Source organism: Apteryx rowi, unplaced genomic scaffold (assembly GCF_003343035.1).
Source record: "Apteryx rowi isolate R43461 unplaced genomic scaffold, aptRow1 scaffold_938, whole genome shotgun sequence".
In the NCBI taxonomy this organism is placed as follows: Eukaryota; Metazoa; Chordata; class Aves; order Apterygiformes; family Apterygidae; genus Apteryx; species Apteryx rowi.
This window is the reverse complement of record NW_020451247.1, coordinates 220,688-243,075: the sequence shown is the minus strand read 5'-3', so window position 1 is coordinate 243,075 and position 22,388 is coordinate 220,688. Positions and strand designations below refer to the sequence as shown.

At 50.9% G+C, this 22,388-nt stretch overlaps 2 protein-coding genes across 2 annotated transcripts in view; one reads left to right on the top strand and one right to left on the bottom strand.

Moving 5' to 3' along the window:
• Positions 1-31: 31 nt before the first annotated feature.
• TMEM258 (transmembrane protein 258) lies at positions 32-1,310 on the top strand. The gene is made up of 3 exons (XM_026091976.1): positions 32-164; positions 288-435; positions 1,170-1,310. Exons 1-2 carry the CDS (start codon positions 67-69, stop codon positions 412-414), a joined length of 225 nt encoding a protein of 74 aa, XP_025947761.1. The 5' UTR covers positions 32-66; the 3' UTR covers positions 415-435; positions 1,170-1,310.
• A 5,822-nt stretch (positions 1,311-7,132) lies between these two features.
• MYRF (myelin regulatory factor) overlaps positions 7,133-22,388 on the bottom strand; it is an 84,590-nt gene continuing 69,334 nt past the window's right edge. Inside the window, exons 12-27 of the mRNA XM_026091975.1 lie at positions 20,872-21,072; positions 20,044-20,152; positions 19,246-19,355; positions 17,937-18,097; positions 17,288-17,360; positions 16,868-16,956; positions 15,968-16,036; positions 15,217-15,297; positions 13,009-13,094; positions 12,611-12,772; positions 11,446-11,739; positions 10,232-10,319; positions 9,781-9,855; positions 9,170-9,272; positions 7,943-8,017; positions 7,133-7,525 (exon numbers count right to left, since the gene is read on the bottom strand). Of these exons, the coding sequence (XP_025947760.1) occupies positions 7,439-7,525; positions 7,943-8,017; positions 9,170-9,272; positions 9,781-9,855; positions 10,232-10,319; positions 11,446-11,739; positions 12,611-12,772; positions 13,009-13,094; positions 15,217-15,297; positions 15,968-16,036; positions 16,868-16,956; positions 17,288-17,360; positions 17,937-18,097; positions 19,246-19,355; positions 20,044-20,152; positions 20,872-21,072 (1,863 nt within the window). The 3' untranslated portion in view covers positions 7,133-7,438. The remainder of the gene's footprint in view (positions 7,526-7,942; positions 8,018-9,169; positions 9,273-9,780; positions 9,856-10,231; positions 10,320-11,445; positions 11,740-12,610; positions 12,773-13,008; positions 13,095-15,216; positions 15,298-15,967; positions 16,037-16,867; positions 16,957-17,287; positions 17,361-17,936; positions 18,098-19,245; positions 19,356-20,043; positions 20,153-20,871; positions 21,073-22,388) is intronic.

Genomic DNA, 22,388 nt, shown 5'->3' with positions numbered 1-22,388 from the left:
CCCGGCAGGCCCCAGCGGTGCAGCCACCGAGCCGCGTGGTTTTCCCCCCCGCAGGAGCTGGAAGCCATGAGCAGATACACCAGCCCAGTGAACCCGGCCGTGTTCCCACACCTCACCGTGGTGCTCCTGGCCATCGGCATGTTCTTCACCGCCTGGTTCTTTGTGTATCTGCCGCGGCAGGGCTGGGGAGGCCGGGCGGGGGGCGCTGCACCACCACCGGGGCCTTCCTGCCCCCAGCCGCCCCCACGCTGCCCGCGGTCGTGTTTGCCTTAACCCCCAGCTCTCAGTTACGAGGTGACTTCTACCAAGTACACACGGGACATCTATAAGGAGCTGCTGATCTCCCTGGTGGCCTCACTGTTCATGGGCTTCGGGGTCCTGTTCCTGCTGCTGTGGGTCGGTATCTACGTGTGAGGCCGGGCCGAAGGAGCCCAGGTACAGCTTGGGCAGCCCACGGGGGGCGCGGGGTGCTGCGTCTTTAGCAGCCRGGTAAACCTGGCATAGCTGCAAGCTCGCTGAGGCTCGTTAATGCTAATTCTGCACGTGTGGATTTCGTGGAAATGTAACTTTGTGGCGAGCTGGGAGAGGCTGSGCTTTACAAAAAACCCACCTTCCTTTAGGGGCAAATTGGGGAATGTCTGAACAACCAAACAGCAGTGTCCTGACACCAGCTGTCCTGCGGGAGGCCCTGCAGGGCAGCCCTTTGGCTTGAGAAGCGCAAYGACCCTGGAAGCAGCACATCTGTGCAGATGCAGAGCTGCTCACTGCTTTTTGCAGCACAGGGAGCGCATCAGCTGCACTTCTGCCAATACCTGAGCTACAAAGTGACCGCTGGATAATATAGCTGAAGACTGTTCTTGTACTCAGCCACCCTTTTCTGTGAATTACGCGTGCAGAATTGGGATTAATCCTAGCTTGAGGCATTAAGGAATTGTATTTGTCATATATTGTTCTTTGCTCAAGGAGTCCTTTGGACCTAGCAGTATCATTTTTGAACAAATGTGATAAAGGATCTGCCCCTCAGGATGCGCGTGGAGCTTTCTCTAAGCTCACCTCTACAATGTCTCCCTTCTGACAGGCTGCAGCTTTAGTAACAGCAAGTCTGGTTGCAGGTCCTGCTCTGGGGAAAACTGTCTCACTGACCTCCTTCATCTCTCGCTTGGTTCTAGGTGGGAAGCCTTGCAGAAGCTCTTTTTATATTTCTTTTATACATCAACAACAAAGCCTATATGGACATGGACTGTGCTCCTGTCAGGTGACTTCTGCCAGCACAACAAACCAAAGCTGAATAAAACTGGTTCTGTGAAGTATCTGCTTTTGGGTTTGCAGTTTGTGTTTTAGATTCTTTTGACCTGGCTTTTCAAAACTGCTTTGATCTTGGCACAAGATCTRTGTGCCTTGGAATGGCCCCTGTATCTCATTCAAAAGTAAACTGGCCATTTCATAGGATGTTTTCAGCAGCAGGAGCAGCTCTGTTGTAAGGAATCAAGCATAGTTCCGATTTCCTTCTAGGCTGTTTAACACGTAATTGGAATTTAGACACACATTCCACTGGAGATATTAGTTAATGCTGTAAAACTGTGACTGGTGGTGACTCAAGCATCGCTGATACTGAACTTAAGCAGCTTGACAACAGTTTTCTTTGGAAATGAAGTTCATAGGCTGTAGTGAGTGGCATGCAGCTAACCAGTGAAACTAGCTATTGCATTTCAGGCTTTTTTTTTCTATGATAGATTTCAGTGATATTCAGTATTATCACTCTGACAGACCCTGAAGATCAGCATTGTCCTGTGACCCCAAAAGACTGGGAGCCATGGGTCTGACAGGAACAGAAATGTGCTGCACAAAGTACGTGTAATTTCTTTGCAGTAACATAAGGGGGGGGGGGGATAAAGAAAGGATGCATTCTCTCCAAAAGATTTCTTGTCTTTACTAGGTGGGAGTACTTATCTTGGTCTTTTCTCATCTGTGTAGTCCTTTGTGCAGCAGGGCCGTGCAGGAGAAGCCTAAATCAAAACTGACTTGGTTCCAAAGTGTGACCATCCTGTGGTATTCAGTGTTCCTTTCTAGGAGCTCTGCTTTTGAGAATTACACTTCTGAACTTTCTGATCTTTACCTGTCTTAAGTATTTAAACCTCTAGACATATCTGGACCCAAATAGTATCACGGTTGGCATTACAGGAAAAAAATGGTAAGTTCAAAACCATGGTCATAAAAAGAACATTTTAATCAGCTGCAGCTTAATCCCAAGGATTTTAAACTCCAACTCCTTTGGTTTTGATCATAGATTTCCACTGCTGTGTATGCCTGGAAAGCACTTCAGTGCCACCTTGTGCCTTAGTGCAGAAAGAGTCCTAGAAAAAAGTGCTTCCCGCTTTTTTCTAAGCCTGCTCTTATATCTTTCAACCTTCACTGCCGTCTGCCTTCCTCACCCTCTTACTGGAAAGCAGCGTCCTGTCTCACCCCGTGTTGAGCCGTCCTGAGCTAGCAGCTCTCTGGACTGAGTTTGGGGCAGCAGTGCTAACTGCTCCTTGCAGAGGCTGAGGGGAACAGGGACCACTCTGAAGTAGTTCACTTACCATTTGTAGTGTGCCGYTGGGAAGTCTGGCACTAGAAATGGAGCTGATGGAAGCATCTGGTCCTGCTCTTCAGCCAGGCTCCACGCTTCCAAGGTGACTTGGCAGCGGACGGTGGCAGTGCAGCAGTGGCCCGGTGAACATACAGTTTGGCATAAGTAAAACAGCACTTGCAAACTATCTTCTGTCTRGAGCTACCACGTAGTAGGTTGGTGTGGCTCCTCAGATGCAAAGCAAGAGTAACGCCTGCCTACTGGGCGCAGCAGCAGTAAGTGTCACAAACGATGCTTGCRGGAAATCAGATTTTCAGAGGAACGCTTGAGAAGTACTGAGCAGAACAACCTTGCAGCTGACTGTGGCCTTCAGCTAAGTCATGACTTATTTACCTGCGGCAGGCATAACTACATTTTAAAGGTACTGTTGCATTTGTATCCCAGCTTTCAAAGCAATTAGGTTTTAGAATCTGACATTCAGCAGGTAGCTTACAGTTTTAAAGCTCTAATTTTCTATTTTGGAAGGAAGCTTTCCCTGTGCAGATGTTCTTAGATGCTTCTGGATCTGCCCCTGCCCTCTGAAGCATGAGCAATGATAGCTCCTTTTTATATCTGTTCTAAAGCATGCTGCATAACGGTGAGCAAGCCACAGGTTAGGACTGTTTTGACCTTGACGCCACCTGGGCACTTCTGGAAACTCAGGCTGACGCTAGTGTTCAGTCTTTGGTGCTTSGTGAGAAGCAGTTTATAACTACTGAATTGAAAGACTTCTTTCAGGTCAAGGGAGGAATGCAGCCAGGAGCCATCCTTGGATACAAAGCAGTATTTATATATTTATTTATATGGGTATATTTACCTCCAGCATAAAACAAAGTCTAAATAAGCCAAACAAAAAATGTGGGGAATCCGGAGACTCAGCAGGCAAATTCAGCAAAATATAAATATAAATCAGAAAGAAAGGAGGGAAACCACACTTGTTCCCCACAAATAAAAACCAGTAATCAATAATATCTGCTAAGAATGCAACTCTACAAACTCGCTGGCAATATACATTGATTAAAGCTGTGACAGCAACATTTAAACCAAACAAATTAGTGCTTTACTTTTTCTTAATTCTTGCAGTGGTGGCATAGTCTCTATTTACAGGCTTTAAGCTTTAACGGTAGGACAGAAGGTTTGTGAATTTGCTTTTGAAACAAACTGCAGAACAGCCAAACATTGGAAAGTGGCCTCATTTTCACACTTACCTTCCCTCCTGCCAAGCATATCTAGAGAGATGAAGTTTCTAGTTTCCAGCTGGGACAGAAAAGAGGGTTTTTTTCCCTAAGCTGCAAGGCTGGAGACATTGGCTCAGAGCTCCCTCCAGCTCATGCAGGGAAAGGCCTCATGGTTAGCTCTTTCTTGTCACTGATTTGGGAAGGGGATGGGGAGAGCATCTTTAGTTGCAGGTGAGTAGGGCAGAAACATCTTGTCAGGTAGTCTGTACAAGCAGCTGTTTCCATGGGCTTAGAAGCCATCCTTTCAGCATTAAAAAAAACCCTGTTAAGTTCTAGTTTCTGCCTTGCTCTGGTATTGCTGCCTGGTGGCTGATACAACTGGCATACGATTTATGACGTTAAGATAAAGGCTGCTGTTGCGACATAAGACACTAAAAACTGCATTCTGAATGTCTGACTTCTTTCAATACCACAGACCGCTGTCAGCCCACTGCCACGCTGCTCGAAACAGCCGTACGTGGGTAGGACCGGCCTTTGCATTTTAGGTGTTGCCTTGTCTCATGGCTTTGACTGACTACCGTTTTTGAGGCACACACGTGTGGGAAGCCACTGTTCCCTCACAGAGTCCTACTAGCAGAAAAAGGCACTAGAGATGTTCCTGTAGCCCTTAGGCACTTGGTTTGCTAGGGCCCCTCGTTAAACCCCATGCCTAAGTGTCACAGGGATACCTGAGAGACTCTCCATCTCCTGTTGGGCCAGGACTGTTTTAACCCATTTCTGGTGATGATTGATTCCTCCCCTCCAGGAAYGGCTTCCCCTGCAGGAGGGTAAGATGCGCTTGTGGATCTCAGCTCACCTCAGCCACTACCTCTGAGAACTTCGTGGGGGGTTGGTTGGGTGGTGGTGATTGCAGGCAGTGTTTCAGCTCTGGCCCTCATGACATTGCCAGTTACCTCTTCAGTCGCTAAATGAAAGCGCAGGCGTTCAGTCCAGCTCAGGAGAGGAGGGACAGCAGCAACCGAGCCTGAGAACACTACCTCTCAGCTGAGCAGACCCAGAAGAGCRCATATTCACTCACCTGAATATGAACTTGCCACACTGGGCCGCTGATTGCCAAGTGGAGCATAAAAGCTGCCAAGAAAGTTAACTTTCCAGTTTAAGGCCAAGCAAAAAAAAAAGGCTCAGGGCAGGTGGAGGGAAGAACTGGAAGAGCACTGAGCGTCCTCTCCAGAGCGCTGCGCTGGGTTTCCTTACGAGTTGCAGGCAGGAACAGAGAGTCCTACTGAGTACAGAGCTGACCTGTTTGTGCTGAGTTACGACCAAGCCCTAGGCCTTCTTGCTTTCTCTCCGAGCTCCCCACAGTTGGGCAGGAGGCTGTCCTCTAGCTGCAYACTCGCTTGGTTGCCTGAAAGTCCCTGCTCACGCTGCTTCCTAGCTGCCAGGGCTTAAGTGCATTTTAGTAACGAGAGTCGTTAACAATATTTACTGCCCAAAGGCACAGAATGGGAATGAAGACCTGACCTTGAAACCACCGTACAAATAAAGGGTCCGGTCCTTTGGAAGCAGAGATGCTAATGGCTAGTGATGACACCAGGAATTGCAGGGCTATGGCTGCTTCGTCAGGACAGGCCCAGAAAGAAATTCTGAAATGGGTGACAGGAAACACAAGGGAGATGATAAAACTGCTCCCCAGACTGGAGAATGATCCCAAGAGATTCGTACAGGAACCATCTCTGCATCTGGCAGCTCATTTCTCTGGCACAGCAGAGCCAGCTGGTGGTGGCATCGGGGCATATGAACCACGCATTCTTCAGTGCTGGTTAAAAAAACGGCCTGCAGCTGGCAAATGGACTGCTGCAGCCATCTCCACTGAAGGCAACAAAGACCAGCAGCTGGGGCCCCGATGCGGTTGCCCAAGCCTAATTTGGTTAGAGTTGCCTACAGCTAGTGACAGGACTGTGCAAGGGTTTCTTTGTTTGCTTGGTGTGGTTTTTTTTTCCTCTGAAGTCACTTTTCGAGTTTGCTTCAGGAAGGAAGAGTGGCTTTTTTTTTYCCCCCCCTCACTGCCCTTTCCTTTCCCCAGAGGTGGCTGCTGTTACCTTAAAAAAAAAAAAGTCTCAAAAAAAAAATATTAACCTGGTAGTGGCTCAGCCTCCAGGAGTGTAGATGTTTCCTTCTTTACTAAGAGGTGCTGGAGCGGGATGGGGAGAAGGACGCGTGGGCGCTGGTAGCTGTCAGTCTGACATATCCCAGCACCACTGTAGCAGTCAAGCTTTAACGTGGAGCTTAGCAAAGGCCCCCTTTGGTTTCCTATGTGAGACACACATAGCTCAATAGCAACAGAATTAAGAGGCCCGTTTTTATACGGCTTAAAAAAAAATTCAGTAGTTTAGCAAGTTAAGAACTTGTAACAGTAAAATACCCAAAATACACTCAACATAACTGCTTTTTTTTTTGAGAACAACAGTGAGAGTGAGGGCCCGCAGTCCCTGCCATTTCTCCCTCTGTGGTGGCAGAAGATTAGCCATTTTTCTTCACTGCTTGGCAGCGATCCATCGGACAGCAGAGCTGCATTCACCAGGTGGTGCAGAGAAACCAACCCACACGTCCGGAACAACCCCAATCCTGCTCTGCAGGGTGCAGCAGGCTTTGCTAGTGGGTCTCCCTCTAGCACATCTGGGCAGAGGTGGTTGTGTTGACTCTACAGCCAGCTGAGCAGCTCCACATCCACCGAGAGAGGCCACACTGCTGCCAAACAACGAATGGGCTCCCACAACACTTAAGGCAGGCGACTCTGGGGTAATTTTTCTCCCATGCATTGATGACATGTCCCCCCACACACATGGCTGGGCCTGGGCACAGCTTTAGCAGTGTCTTARCGAGGTTCTTGAGTTTATCCATCCAGACCTGTGTACTGTGGAGGTTAGGGTACAGTGAGGAGAGGGAGRGAAGCTGCAGCGGCGGTGTTTGCCCTTTCTCTTGCTATCATCGGCAGAGAACACGCAATTCATGGATCCTGGGGCCACCAGGAATCTGTGGAATAGGGCTGCCAGGGATGGCCCTGGGCCAACTAAAAGGAACAGCAACTCCAGTGTATGACTTCCAGTACGTCCAGGCACAGCCTTCCTTTCCAGAAGAAATTCCAGTGTTTCAGTCTTGGAAAGGCCTCCAGTGTTGAGCAATTCCAGTGTTGYAGAGAGCTAATGCAGCACATCTGGAACCACTGGGCCAGTACGGGGTGGAGTTCCCAGTCKCATTCTGGGATATGGCAGGCCCATCCACATACAGTCCAGTGTAATGCTTTCAAATCCAGTGTAGCAGGGGGAGGGAGAAGTGACGGAGGACACAGCTGTCCCCATAAGGGAAGGARAGAGTTGTTCAGGGCAGCGTGGGATGGTGGGAGTTGGTGCTAGAGTCAGCCCAGGAGAGACCGCAGGACYGGTTGTGTTTCTGTGGCATAAGTCCTGTGCTCTGTTTGTGCTGTGCTTCAGTGTCTGTGTCACCAGGCCACAACCAAACCAGCTCCACACCCAAAGCAGGAGACAGGGATAAGGTGGGGCTGGGGGCTAGTGGAGGAGGGTGTACAGGAGTCTCCCCAGTGTCACCAGTCCCCCTCCTCTCTCCAACCAGAGGGCACTGGCACTGCCAGGACTCACTCGCAGAGCCAGTAAAACTGAAAATAATAGTCAGTGAAAAGATGTCCCATCTGCTCAGGAGCAGTGCTGCAGTTAGCTCGACCCTATGTGAATAGAGCAAGAAAAACAGCTTACAAATAGGAGCAGGATACATACTCCAAGGGAGTTGTGCCCGAACTACAGGCTGAGGCAGCGAAGGGTGAGCGCCTGGATTCACATACTGCCTCAGGATACACAAATCATGCCCTCTTCTAGGCCTGTGYGTGAGCAGGTCTGCTCTTCCATTGCCCTTCCCTTCCCAGGGCATGAGYGGGCACTTGTTCCCCAAGTAAATTACCTTCCTCCACTACACGTGTAACCGTGTGCAAAGGAACCACTACAACATACGGGGCTGTGGCAGGCTCTAAGCACGATGCGGCCACTAGACCCATGAGCAGAGACAGCCCTGCCCACTCTGCTGTGGTCCCATTGCTCCACTCCCCGTTCAGCCCTGGACAACAGAAAAGACAACTTGTACTCACGGGCTGGGCTACTCTGAAGTGGTACGTGAACTCCCGGAAAGACATCATCACTAGAGGCCAACGGTGCATTGTTTCCTGGGGAAGAAAACACAATAGYTGGGATGAGACTAGCCCTGAACATTAGGGGACTCTCTCCTGGGCTGGATTGGCAAAGAAATACATAATCCCGCTCTGCCGAATGACCCTATATAGCTGTCTTTGCGGAGGAGCCAGGATCAGCAACGGAGCTGGAGGCAAGAGCGCCTCTTTGTTCCACTCAACCATTTCACCCAGCTCCACGGGCATCGCAAGCATGGAAGCTGGCTTAGCCCACAGCTTTAGTTTGCGGAAAAGGCTGGTGAAACACGCAACGAAACACTGGGCTTACGCAGAGTACAGTGCTTGCCAAGCTCCTCGACTCTGCTCTGCCTCTTCTGGAAGCCGGCCCTCTCCCCATCACCCCTGTGCTCTTAGCGTGGATGTCCACGCCACGCTTCTTCAGCGTTTCAGAAGGGCAGTTCCCCAACTGGGCTGCTGCTTCAGCCATCACAGAAATCAAGGGGAAAGTAGGTGTAATTATTGAAAGTGTAAACCCTCCCTTGGCCTGGGGGGGATTGAGCTTTTGTTTGAAATAAAAAAATACTGTTTACACCTCCTGGGTACTAAAAACACTGCCAGCACTTTTCATTTTTTGCCGTATCATGTACCCTTGCCCTGGAAGGAGTGAGCTACAGTAACCTAGCACTACTTTTTCCTCTAACATACTGCCAACCTCCCCCTACACACACAACTTTTTGTGAGTCCAGAGGGAATCATGAATCATGAAGAGGCTGATGCAGACTCAGCACACAGAGACCTGTGGGGGATACCCCTGAAAGACTTTCATTAGGACAGGTTACAGCAACATGCAGCCTGGTCCAGGCTTTTCCTAACAGTCCTCGGGCTCAGGCACAGGGGTTGGGTGGGATGATTTCATATGAGTGACCACAACATCCGTGATTCATGTATCAGGCTGGCAAACAGTTCCCTGTTGGGAGGGGCATGCAGGGATGTCTGAGGTACATTTACATTAGCAAGTGCAGAGTAAGGCTATCCGAGCATGAATTTCCTCAAGCAACTTCTGTACTATCTTAGCCCAGCTGCTAAAGTCCCCCCCCCTGCCCCGGAGGTAACTGCATTGCGCCAGGATGACATATAACATCTGGCTGCCTGTGAGTGTGTGGACTTTGTGAGCCATCGCCTCCCTACCTGTGTGTCTGTGGTATTGATGAAGCTGTCCATGCTTGCAGCATCCTGGCATGGGTCACTAGAGACAAGGCCACAAAGGGAGATGGACACAACAGAAGAGGTGCTAGAGAGACAAAGACACAGTGAGATCATGGAAGGGAGCAGGCTCTACTGTGTCTTTCCCAGCATGTGCAGGAGATGATAGCATGGCCACATGGCWTAGTACCCAGCTGACTTCAAGTGAGCAGACTGACTACCCTGAAATCTAATCCCAGCAGCTTCCCAGTCTGTCCTGTCACTCCCAAAACCCCACAGGCCCACTGCAAGCCACAGSAGTGGAAGTTCCCCCCAAACTTCTGCTCACAGCTGCTCCTGATGCTTCCTTGTGATTGCTGCTTACCACTCCCATCATCTTTGAATTCCCGCTCTGAATTCCACTTCCTAGACCATTACCCCCATCAATCTTTTCTTAGTCTCTGGATTCACCTCCTTCTCTATCCACTCTTGACTGACACACTGCATACCCTCTCCCTCTGAACAGATCTTGGTGGATCCCTACCCACCCTATGGTCTGCAGCCCTTGGTCTCTGCCAGGAACAGAAACATACAAAAGAGGAGTCGAGTTCACTCACTTCATCTCCAGGGTCAGATTGGTGTTTACTGCTGTGAGCTGGCTGACAGGGATGCGGTAGGTGAAGTTTCCAGCCCTGAGGATGGAGAAGGAGCATTAGACTTTGCAGCATCAGTTCATCCTGCTGTAAGATGGCCCACGACAGGACCCAGAGTCTCTATTTGGCTAGGACTTCAGAGGGCAGGGGTTCCCAGCCTAGTTCCCAAGCTCATCACCAAATCACTGTCTGGAGGGGCAACAACCTTCCTGCTGGCACTCTTAGCAAAGGAGCAGGGATTGAGTCCAGAGAGAGTCCCAGCACTTCTGCCCAAGGGGCAGCATGGGCTGCCTTGGGATGGTAGCAGGAGAGAAGAAGGCATGAGGCTCCAGGAGCTGGCTATCTGCTCCTTTTACTGGAGCTTCCACAGCACTGCTGCCACCAGAGCACTGGCAGCAAGCCCTGCCTCACTCACCTGCATGCATCGCTGGCTGCACAGTACTGGGACTGGATGGCTACATTGATCTCCACAATCCGGATGGAATGCAGCACTGGGCTTGGCCCTGTGGGCGTGAAACAGATTATTTAAGAGGAGCAAAAGGAGGGCTGGAAGGGATGCCTGGCACTGAGACTGCCTTTCCTCATCATTGTGTCTGAGGCGGGGGTCAGAGTGCTTYTGGACTGTGCTAACACCATGTCCAGTCATGGTCTGGGTGAGCCCGCCTCACACTCATGCAGTACTGGCCCCGGCTGAGCTAAAGCACACCCCGCTCCCAATGGTCATACCCTGCTTTGCCATGGCGTGGCTTGGCTGCTGGAGGGGTTGTAGGCTCGTCAGCCCTGGGACAACCCAGGTAGCTGAGCCACTCATCCCTCTTGCTCCTGGCACCTCGACCTGAACTTGAGCGTGAATCTTCAYGGTGGAGAGTGCAATTGCTTGCTGACAAAGAAAGGCTCCCAGATCTCTCAGGCACTGCTTACTGTACATCTTTTTAATCACGCCTGCTAGCCAGACATGGCACCCTTGTCAATCTGAGCTCCAGAGATGGTCCTATGCCCTTGCCATGTGTCCCTCTCCCTGGAGCCTGGAGTTTTCTGCTCTCTGGCTGGGTGTTTGGCCCATGTTAGGCAGCTGGGTACCTTGTCTAAGCAAGGTCACCCCACAGTTGCTCTGAGGATTTGATTACTGCTCTACACTGCACCGAGGGAGCTGGGGACAGATGAAGGGATATTCCTGGGCCTGCCTCCTGCACCTGAGAAGGGATGTCCCAGACTGTGCCATAGGCTGGTAATTGGCACTCCTTTCTGGTGCCAGCAAGTCTGAATCTGTGTATGTCTTCCTCTAGGTCTGATTTAGAAATAGCTGAGCAAGCTGTGATGGGAGCAGGAAAGGAGATGTTGGCATGGTGGCCTCAAAAGGGAACTGGGAAAGCTCAGGATGGCAACCATGCAGCTGGCTAATATGGCCAGAAAGTGCAGGTCATGTGGGGGAGGAAGGGGAGGATTGCAGATTGAATCCGGCTGCTCCGGAAGGGCTGGGACCCACGTGGTTCTGTCACAGTATAGGGACACAGTGAGAGGGCCATGCAGGACAGATGAGCCTCAGTTGGTTGAGGATGCAGAAGGACACCAGGAGGCAGCCCAGGAAAAGTGTTGTCACAGGGACGGAAGAGGAGAGGGCCCACCTACCATGCGTGCCAAGATCCTCTGCGTGGGGCCACTCGCTCACCGGCTGCTTGACACTGCGCTGCTGCCGGGCCTGCCCCAGCGGCGAGTTGCTGCGGGAGAGCGAGAGGTTGGAGATGTACTTGGATTTGCCCTGGATGTGGGTGAAAGGGGAGGAGGGGCTGGCATTGGGGCTGCCGAAGCTCTGAGACCTGTCAGGTGTCTTTGGCCACTTGGCGTAGGAGGTCGCTTTCCCGGTGACACCCCTGGATTTGGCTTTGATATTTGTCACTGGCAGAAGCGAGATCTGACTTTGGTCTGTGAAGGAAAGAGAGAGAGAGGGAGAGATTGTGCTCATGCAAGTCAGAGAGAGCCGGGCAGCCGTCCCAACTTCTGAGGCCCCAGGGAGCCTCAGCTCGCCCGCGGGGAAGGGGCCAGTGCGGAGGGAACAGCTACAAGCTTGGGGGTTCATTCTGCCCCCACTTTATACCCTTATGAGCAGCTGAGGTCTCCCAGCCCTCCGTGCGTGAAGGGAATTGTGGGATTACTGCAGCAAAGGGAAGCCACAACAGGCTGTGGGAACAAAGCTGTGGTCTGATAGGACGCAGTGTTTAAGACAGGGTTAAGGCATGACTCCAGGGGTTTTAGGGCTCTCCAGGGACTGCCTGAAGCGCCCTTCCTCCTGCAACAGCAACAGAGCAAGGAAGCTTGCAAAAGCACTGCCCGGACAGCCAAGAGGCAGCATACCTCATGATCTGTCAAAATACTGCTCATGGCGAACACAGGAATGAGGCCAGGCTGCAAGGGACGGCTGCTCGGGCATGCTGGCCAGCCCAGCCTAGCCTCTCATGGCCCCATGCTGGCAGAGCAGGCAGCTGCCAGAGACCTTCCAGTCCCCACTTACATGACCACGGATGCTTGTAACATGCCACAGTGGCAGTGAAGGCTCATCAGCCCGGCAATCACCCTTTGCCCCACAGGCTGCCTGCTGGAGCGGGTCTCAACACCTTCAAGCAGCAGGTGTTGATGAAACCAGGTATCTTTCGAAGGCTGGGTTGCATGTCCTTTTTGTAAGGTGCGGAGGTAGGAAATGAGCTGAGAGGGGCTGGGGCCACAAGATGAAGCAACAGTGGGACCGATGCACCTCAGCACTGTCCCAGCACCTCCCTCCTCTTGGATTGGTACTTACCTGTCCGGTTAGTGGCACGAGTGGGGCTGGTCTCAGAGAGGGCAATGGAGGAGACGTTGGTGGGAGCAGCAGAGCAGCACATGGAGAAACACGGTGGGTTGAAGCACGCTAGCACGCTTTGGCCGGGTAAGCCGTAGACAGAGTCATGCGCATTCGCTGTGACTGCAGGGCAAACAGCAGGGACACTTGGAGTAAGCCAAGGGAGAGGACATCTAACGCCAGCAGCACTGAGAGCCCTGGGCATCCACTCCRCAAAAACACAGCCTCCGGACCACCCAACATAACAGCTGGACAGTGCCAGAGCGCCCCTGGCACAGAGGTACATCCGCGTTCATTACCCTGCGCTACAGTACATCACAGTGCTTTTCTGGCTGGCACTCTGCCATGCCGCAACCTACCTTGGTGCGTAGGGGTCCTGTCACTGGCTCTGTCTGACGCAACTGTGGATGGCACCARCTGAGTTTTATCAAAGTTCTGATTTGACCTAAAATGCAGGAAAATACATGTGAAAACCTCTAGCACAGGGGACAACATGTACATGGAGAAGTGAACTGTAGCAGTGAGTGGGTGATGGAACCTGGTACGTGGAGCAAGAGCAGACATGAGGAGCGCAGCAGCGAGGAGGAGCAGACTATGAGACAGAATGGAGTGATCAGGGAAAGGAGAGCAACGCAGGAAAGGGGAGAGAGGCACACGAACCACAAAGACAGCAAAGAGTTAGAAAATGCCCCAGTAGAGTGGCCTCAGCACTGCTTGGCTGTCAGGGACTAGTCCCAGCTGGTTCAGAGGACACTATTAATGCTCCCTCATGTGGAATAATCTGTCCTCAGGGAACTTGTTTTCTAATACTGATCTCTTGGGTGGCTTTATGACCTCAGACCCTGGGGCACAGCGTTCTCCCCACACAGCCGCGCTGAGAATCCCCATGTCTGGGAGCCTCTATGCTCATGCTCATGCCCAGTGCCGGCGTCTCAACACTCTAGGCCATGGTGKGCTCCAAGCACTCATCATTCTTTAAGGGCAGAGTCCTTTATCAATCAGAGACAGATTATTCCTCACCTCGTTTTTTAGAAATACAAACAATCCAACTCAGATTCATCCTACATAATTTCAGGCATTTCACTCAAGCTTCTAAGACCTGAGCAGAGCTGTCACAGGAATCTCCAGAGGGCAAGTCAGATCTGAAAGGGGAGGACCTGCTGTCTCCTGCTGCCAGTTTCTCTCCACTGTCCGTACAGGCAGCCTAGAGCAACACCAGTTCTGGGCACTTCAGCTACTGCCTGCAGAGAGGTAGGATGAATGCAGCGTCTCACCTTCACAGACTGAGCAGAGATTTTTACTGCACTCCTAACAAAGATGTTCAAGATTTCCTGTCCAGGGCCCCTGAGGCATAGGAACTGCTCAGTTTTTTCTGTCCCACATTTAGCTTGTTCTGTGCCAATGCAAGGCTTCTCAAAGATAAATGCAGTCTTCACTCATTTAGAGAAATCAAAATACCATTTTGTCATCTGCACGACATACCTCACTCGCATATATTTCTTTCCGCATGAAAGGAGACACAACGCCAGTCTCCTAGAGGCAGTGTGGACATCACCCTCCAGTGCTAACTTTTATCCCAGCTGAAAGTCTACCACCATCCCTCATGTTCCTCCTCTGTCTTGTCAACATTTTTCTTACATGGCTTTATCTTGCATCCCATGGCCACTAATTTTTTAAATAGCCTCTTATGAAACATTCTGCTGTGGAGTCCTTAAAAGAACACATTAATTRTGCCTTGCGTTGCTCTTTATGCAGTATTTTGCTGACTTGTTCAAAGGATTCTGATAAACAGATAAGACGTTTTCCTTTTAAGGAAAGTACATTGCTGCATCCCTGCAGTTCATGTTAACTGAGGTGTTTTACAGTTCTGTTCCTAATTAGTAACTCAGCCAGCTTTCCCTGTGTTGCAGTAAGAAAGATGTGCAGGCCATATCTCCCAAAGACACTCTTTTCTTTTTTTTTTTTTTTTTAACATTACTTTTCCTGAAGCTGTAAAATACAGGAGCCGAGTTTATTGAGCAGCTGGGCACTTCAGTAACTTGCCTGTTCCTGGGTCAGATACCAGAAGAACTGTGTCGGTATCTTTCCAAACATTCCCTGTGGTGATGGTTTATAAAAAGAAATAATTTAGGTTTTTTCTGTCCTTTTTTCTCCCACTAAGCTGTCCCCTACTCCAGGGTGACCCTTCACAATAAAGCTACCCACATACAAAGAGGTAGTAACATCCTTTTGGCTAATTCTTCAAAGTCTTTATCTTTTTTACATATTGTTTTCACTCCTCTCAGACTGCCCATTCCTGCTCTACCTAAAATATGTAATTTCTTTATTCAGCCTTTGATTAAGTGGTTCTTCAATCCCCTAATCCTAATGCCCCTTCCATATTGCCTGATGAGGTCCATGATCCTTCCTGTTGGAGTCCCACTTGCTGAAGGATATTCATATCACTCTCTTTGCCTTCACATTTCGCTCAAGACTCTTTGCTTTGTGGTGCAGATGGAAGAAAAAGAATAGGAATTGAGAGAAGGGATGCAGCAATTAAATAACAGTATAATGAAAGAGTAACATACCGTGGGCATAGAGCGACCGGGACCCCAGGACCCCTGTGCCGAAAGAGTGCCAGGAGACAGGCAGTGGGCACAGCAAAAGAGCTACAGGGTAGTGAAAGGAGAAGGGAGGTTGGTAGRGGAAGAGAACAGGAGAGAATGAAAGAGAATACAGAAGATAATGGAAATGAAAAAACAAGAAAGGGAAAAATTAAAGAGAGGGTGGAAAGAAAGTTGGTTAGATGGGAGAAGTAACCAAAACAGGAAGGAGAGAAATAGGACAGGGAGAGAGAGAAAAAGAAACTCATTATCTAGTAACGTGAGCTCCAAAAGCAGTCAAGTGTGCTGACACTAAATGCCCAGCACAGGTTGTCCACGTGCAAGCTTGCCGGGCTGGGGCCATTCCCTGGCTGCTCTCCCCACACTAAGGACAGTTTGCAGAAGGAAACCCCTCACCTAGCCCAGACTGCTTCAGCCCCCACAGCAATCAGTGCAGCTATGCTGTTTCAGTCCAGCTGAAGAGGCACCCTAATAACATTTAGACAGGCCACGAGTAGCTATGTGAGCAGCCAAACAACAGGATATTTTCTTTTTCTTCTTTCTTCCTCRCTTTTTACTCCAGACAACTTTCCTGACAGCAGGCTTGGATGCAAGGAAGCATTTGATTGTATTTACAGCTTGACTCACTGGAACTATGGTCAATCACCCTGCAGCAATTTGTGTCTCAGAGACCCCTCAGTCACCTCATTTTCCCACAAAACCCAGAGGTACCTACCCATCAATATCCACAAGGTCCTCCTCATTGCGCAAGCTCAGCACGTAGAGGGTGGACATGGACACCACACTGGAAAGATGGACAGAATTACAGGCTGAGGACAGGCAWGGGGCAAGGGACATGTCATGGTGCTGACCTGCTTCCAAGGGATTTCAGCCCATGAAAGTAGCTGTAGGTCCACAGCCTCTCACTGTTCACCCGAGGGATGGCAGTGAAAGCCAGGCCTGCTTGTTCTGAGGAGGGAAAGGGAAGTGGGGAGGTGTGACAGGGAAAGATGTCTCACAAGGCACCTGTATGCTTCCCTACTGCCACACAGACTGGTGCTGAGAACCCTTGAGATTGCAGCGAGAAGTGACATAACTTCTGGGAACTGAAGCAAATCCAGCGCTTCCAGCATGGACAGCTTGGTCAGACTGGYCCAGGCCAAACCAGTGAGTTGTAGGAATATAGACTCTTTGTTCAGCACATCCCATGGCTCAGTAGTACAAATGACAGAGAGGAGAGAGCTGCTGAACTAAGACAAGTGATTCATGTGCCTCCTCTCCCTAGACCTGAATGGGCATTGGGGTGGCACTGCAAGGGTTAGAGTCTGGGTAAATACTGGTGACATGTGTGAGATGAGGAAGTTGAGGGAGACAAGGGTCTGGCTAGTGCCAGACAGACAGAGGCCTGCAGATGGAGCCAAGTATGGTGTACAAGGCCTGGGCAAGCAGGTGTCAGTCTGCTGACACCAAGGAGAGCTGGTCCTGGTTATTCCAGCAAGGGCAGCGACAATACCCATGTGCTGAAAGGGGAAAATCATTCCTCCAGCTGGCAGCAGGGATCCCCAGCACGCTACACTAAGAAGGAAATCCTTCTTAGTCAGTGTGGAGAAGAGGCAGGCTGGGTGTACAGTCTTACCTGAATGCCATGATGATGACCAGGGCAATGATAGTTCCTTGCAGGAAGCGTTGGCTGATGCAGGCTTGTTCCGGAACAACTGATGGTGACTGCAAGAGAAACACCAGAAAATCCACTCAGGGCRCCTTACCACTCTGGCCCTCTGCTTCAGAGTACGGCCCATCCCACCCAGCCCATACAAAGTTCTCTTCCTGCTTCCCTGCAAGCCCTAAACACCTCAGTGCAGAAGCCAGATAATGTTTTTGTAAGGCATAAGGTCTAAAAGGCTGCCGCAGGTAGGAGAGAGCAGGAAAATGGGAGTTGACAGGGTCTCCTCTCTGTAACGTGCATAGGAGAAGACATGAGAACGATGCAGACAACTGTTTCTGGACAGACAACCTCCTCCTGGCACAGCACTGTCCTTTGGGAACGGTTCCTTACCTTGCTGGCTACTTTGTGCGGCCTCTTTTTGTGGGGTACACTTCCCGCACGGCTGAACTGGCTTCCTGTTTGGCTGCAAGGAGAAAGGAGGAATTAGGTTGAGCTGTGCAGGGCACCGCACTCAGAGCAATTTTCAGACAAAAAATGTCTGTGTCTGCTGGGGGAGGAGTTTCTGTGCGACACGACGGTCACAAACTCACTGTCACTCAATCTGCTCCAGGGACAGATGCAGTGCTGGTGCATTGCCCAAAGAGCCTGAACTCTGCCCCAAAACCCACATAATCAGATTAGGGTCAGTAGGATGACTTTGGAAGTGTGAGAAGCTCTTCACCTTGAGGAAGCTGTTCACTAGCTCTGCAGGAATGAAGAGGCAATTTCATACCGGGTTTCTTTGGGCTGGTCTGAGAGAAGGATGTTGGGAAGTGCATGGCAGATCTGACCCATCAGTCTCAGAACCCTGAAATCTACCACAGGCCAAATGGCAACTATCAGTACCCCACTGTTCCCAGGTTGAGCTGACAGTACCGAGGGGGAAGATTCCCCCCAATTCCTTCCCAGCTTCACTTTCCCAAACCGAGATGGCATTTAAGGCTGCCTGGGCTTGCAGGGAGACATCCCTTTTGCTCCCTTACCCTCAGCAGGCCTGTACCTGAATGCCCCAGAGCTCACAGTCGACTTCATGCTATCCAGCCGCTTGAGTTTGGCCAGTTTATGACTCCACCTTTCCAGCTCATCGATGCGGGTCTCCAGGTTGTCTGTCAGTTTGCACAGCTCCTTCACAGCTCCCACGTTCTCCATGAATATCCGTTCCTGCCAGGGAACAGGCTTGAAGTCTAAGTGGCCTGGCACATGGAGGCACTCCTGCTTCTCATCCTGGGTCCAGCCACTCAGACTGCTATCCCATGCCCTACCCCAGGAGAAAGGTTACACAGAAATACCCAGCACTGAGGAGCGGAGGGAACCACCCAGCAGGGCACACCCAGATCTCTACAGCTCCTAGATGTGAGCACAAGAGATACTCTCTTCAAACTCTACCAAAACAATAAATGTTAGAGCCCACACAGAGCTCTCTAAGGCAGCACATCTCATTTGCGTACTGGTTCAGTGCTGAGAACAAAGAATCTTAGATGTCATGGATAATTTGCAGTGGCAGGTAGATGCCTCTTCAGAGGCTGAAGAGCTCAGCTAGGGCAAACCACACAGCCTGCTGTAACATGCCCTTTTGCAATTTGCACCATGCAAGAATACTCCACCCAGCTCTGGTTTGAGGGCTGGCGAACAGCAACAGGCTGGCCATGTGCAGGTGGGACAGAAAATCCAAAAGCTCRTGCTCCCAGCTGCTACTAGTTGGTGATGTAACTGCAGGGACCTAGCCTCCCACAAAAGAGAAACAAGGCACTAAGTTCAAGTCCTGGCCATCCCTGCTCTGGGCAGCGAGGACAGAGTGATGCAAGAGACAGCTGGCAGCTGTTGAGAGAACAGTATGGACATATGCCATGGGAGGCTGTCTCCTCAACACCCAGAGCAGCAAGCAGGCTGCCATAGGTTAGGGAGAGGTCAGGCTGCCAGGTGCTCTGGGTTATCTTGACATAACCCCTTTATCTTATCTAGAAAGGAAAGATTATGAGTAAGAGCCTCCCTACAGGAGGCTGCCAACAAGAAGCCCTTCCTGAGGGAGATGCTGCCAACTTCTACCAACATCAGGCTAGTTCTTCCTTGTTGGTTTCTGCTGTCTACTCAGGTCTGCTCCTGACACCCGAAAGACCAACCAGGTCTGAAACTCATACAGGTGGTATTGTCTGAGAATCATTTCCCAGGCTCCACATTTTCACTCTTCCATTTCCAATTTTATGCTAAGAAAAACAGAAAAGAAACTTCTCTCCATAACCCCCCTGACCCAGGTTCAGTGGCCTCCCCAGGCTCACTGGCCCTCCTTTTCCCTTCAGGCTGCCACTGACCTTGTTCACCACCAGGAAGTTCTCAAGGGTCTTCCCATTAGAAAAGACCAGGTCCCCAGTGTCCTTCACAGCTTCCGGGAGGATCTCCTTTACTTCCTGAGCAATGACACCTGGGTGGAAATGGCACAGTAGGTCACAGCGGTCTAGGCAGGGCTCGTCCTGCTGCAACTCTTTCTCTAGCCCCTGAGGTTGCTGGCAGGACCCCTCTGCACTGGTAGTGATTCAAGGGAACTCCTCCACTCATCCTGGCCTGTGCATGGCCATGCAGAGCTCATCAGAGGCTCCATGGCCTGGGTAGCCTATACACCACTGAGGTTCACCAACAGAAGAGTGAATGAAGAACAGCGAAGCCAGAGGCTGTTTAATCACGGCTGGTTCTCACAGTATGGAGATGGGGTATTTGCATCACCCTGCTATAAYGCACAGCTGTGTCCAGGCTCCCTCTGTATCCCTGAAGAGAAGTGTGGATTTGGAAGAGTCTTATCACAGACCAAGAGAGGGGCTCTGAGCTATCTGAGGCAGGTGCCATTTTCTCTCCTACTCACTAAAGAGGGAGCTTCATTAGATGCCTAAACTTGAGGTGATGAGAAGCCCCCTCTCTCCTACCTCTATACCACACATGTCTCTACCACTCCGGGGGCTGCCCCAGGGCAGAGCTGGCAGGCATGCTACAGCTGCCAGGCAGGCCAGGGCAGTGGCACTGGGCACTACAAACAAAATGTCACTGTAGGTTGCAAAATGCAAGGTGCAGCATTGCAGACATAAGCAGGGCACCACAGTGTGAAGCGGGGGCCCTACCTGTCTCAGAGGTGTTGTCAATGCCCACAGTGGCTGCAAACTCAGGCTTGTAGTTGTAGTGTACTAGCCGCATACGGGAGATCCTCTTCAGCTGCTCTGTGGTGTCCACCTGGGACAAAATAGACACATGCAACTCATAAATGGAGTGTTGTTTCCTAAGTTCCCATAACCCTGACCCCAAGCAGCAAAATGCACTAGGGCTCATGGTAATGCCTTTGCAACCGGTCCCAAAGGCCTGAGGCACTTCATGAGACAGCCCTGAACCCCACTCAGACCAGTCACATGGACAAACAGCATTTGSACTGGAGTTAATCTCCAGTTCTTGTCACTGGACACGTTTCTTGGACAGTGAAGCCAGGAGAAGACTGAGCCCCATTGCACACCAGGCACAGGACAGAGATAGTTCTCATAAATATGAGACTTCATTGCATTCAGCTTTTCTGTATGGCTACATCCAGCCGAAAGGATTTAAGAGCAGAGCAGAGCTGAGTCTTTCACCGAGGCTCTTTCAGGTCCCAGTGTGCTGGTCGATGTATTCAGCTGTTTCCAGGTTTGTCACTTCTGCATTTCCTACTTCTGGCTAGCAGTGGAAGAGCCAATATTCCCTAGGACACAGTGGACAGGCTGCATTTGGGACAGATAGGAACAGCTGGACTTCTGCGGTATTACCAGTCTGGTCAATAGAGGCAGCTCACAGCCTCTCCAGAAAGACTATGTTACTGTCAAAATCGTCAGCTGAAAGAGGCTCACAGGGACACTCACACTGTCTGTGGTGTCTCTTTGGATCCCCAGTCACCCTGAGCGTAGGCTGGTTTTCCCAGCCCTTACCTCCTGGATGTCCTCTTTCACTCGGATATCTGAAGGGTGCATCAGCGAACCCATGACCTTCACATTGCCATGGACCACGAGGGCTTCATCAGGGCGGTCTGTGTTAATGCCAACTCGACCGTGGTGAAAGACAGTATCAGGAAGCTGTGCCCGCTGCCAGAGCACATCACTATCACTCTCAAACTGGCCAGGGTTTGAGGCCTGTAGGGAGACAAGAAAACAGGGACTGAAAAGCAGCAGTAACAAAACAAGGGAGAAAAACACTCAGGCACTGGTAGGCAGCAGCATTCTGAGACACGGACTGAGGACTTCAGGAGAGACCCACAGACCCAGCCCACTAAGCGCACGCCACAGGGACTGGATGGCAGGAGAGGCCATGGACAACAGATGCACATTAGAGAGCCACAAGCTGCCGTGGTGGCCTGCACAGTACCAACGCACCTCATTCCAGTAAAGCCCCATTCCCATTAGTATGGGGGGAAAACAGTTGGAAAACAAAGTTGGGCATAAGCAGAAACACCCTGATGATACAGCTGTGTCCTTGCTTTGCAGAAGGGAACCAGGGATGGGGAAGTTCTCAGATGAAACTGACACCTTGATCCAGGTGGTCTGAGAAGCAGAATGGGGCTTTGGGGATCAAGGGCTTGGGATCCTGGCAGAGGTGCCCTTTCCAGCCCTCAGTGCACCTGAATTACAACCCTGTGATGACCTTGAGGCTGATCTGTGTCCCCAGCTTCACAGAAGGGACATCAGGGAGTTAGACAGACAGGCATGGCAGATCCAGCAGAGGATGAGCAAGGCCATGGAGGTATGAGACAGAGCTTTGCAGCAGTACAAAGTGGCAGGGGTAGGGCTCCACTGCCAGTCCTGGGAACAGATCCCAGCCTGCCCTTACAACAGAGACAGCCTTGGCATTCATTTGCTGGCCCTGTATAAGCATCTCTCTGCAGGAACCAAGGCTGTGCCTTTTCTTGTGCCTGCTCTGCTCCTCTCCCTAAAGGAGCAGACCTGCTCTCTTGAGCTGCCTGTTATCTCAGCTTTCAGAGCTGTTCTAATGATGTCAACAACTCCAACCAGAACTGCACAGGCTCATCTCCTAGGGGCTGGGAGTTACTGAGTCTGTAGGAGGAGACTGTAAGTGACATGGCTGTTGCTCCTGGGCCCAGAACCCTAGGGTCCTGGCCTGCTACAACAGATCTCTGCAGGCCTTGCTGTAGCTGTGACTGACTTGGGTTGAGACTGGGCAGTCCAGGCTGTCTGCAATTCCCTAAGGTTTTGCACTGGGTATCCTGGAGACTGCATAATTCATCATGTACTTACTTGTCTGCAGACTCTAGGGTCCCCGTCTGTCCTCTGCTTGTGTTTTACCCCTGCACCAGCCCTTTGCTAGAGGAAATGGACAAGCACTTAAAAGGCTGCAGGGCAGACACAGCCCATCACAACTTCACAGCCTGTCCTGCAGAAGCCACGGGCTCCTGCCTTCAGGCCCCAGGACTGAGAGCCCTCTCAACAGAGCA

Coding starts and splice junctions, on each gene's coding strand:
- TMEM258 (XM_026091976.1), top strand. CDS start 67: ATGAGCAGATACACCAGCCCAGTGAACCCGGCCGTGTTCCCACACCTC. Junction 165..287: donor TTCACCGCCTGGTTCTTTGT/GTATCTGCCGCG, acceptor CCCAGCTCTCAG/TTACGAGGTGACTTCTACCA.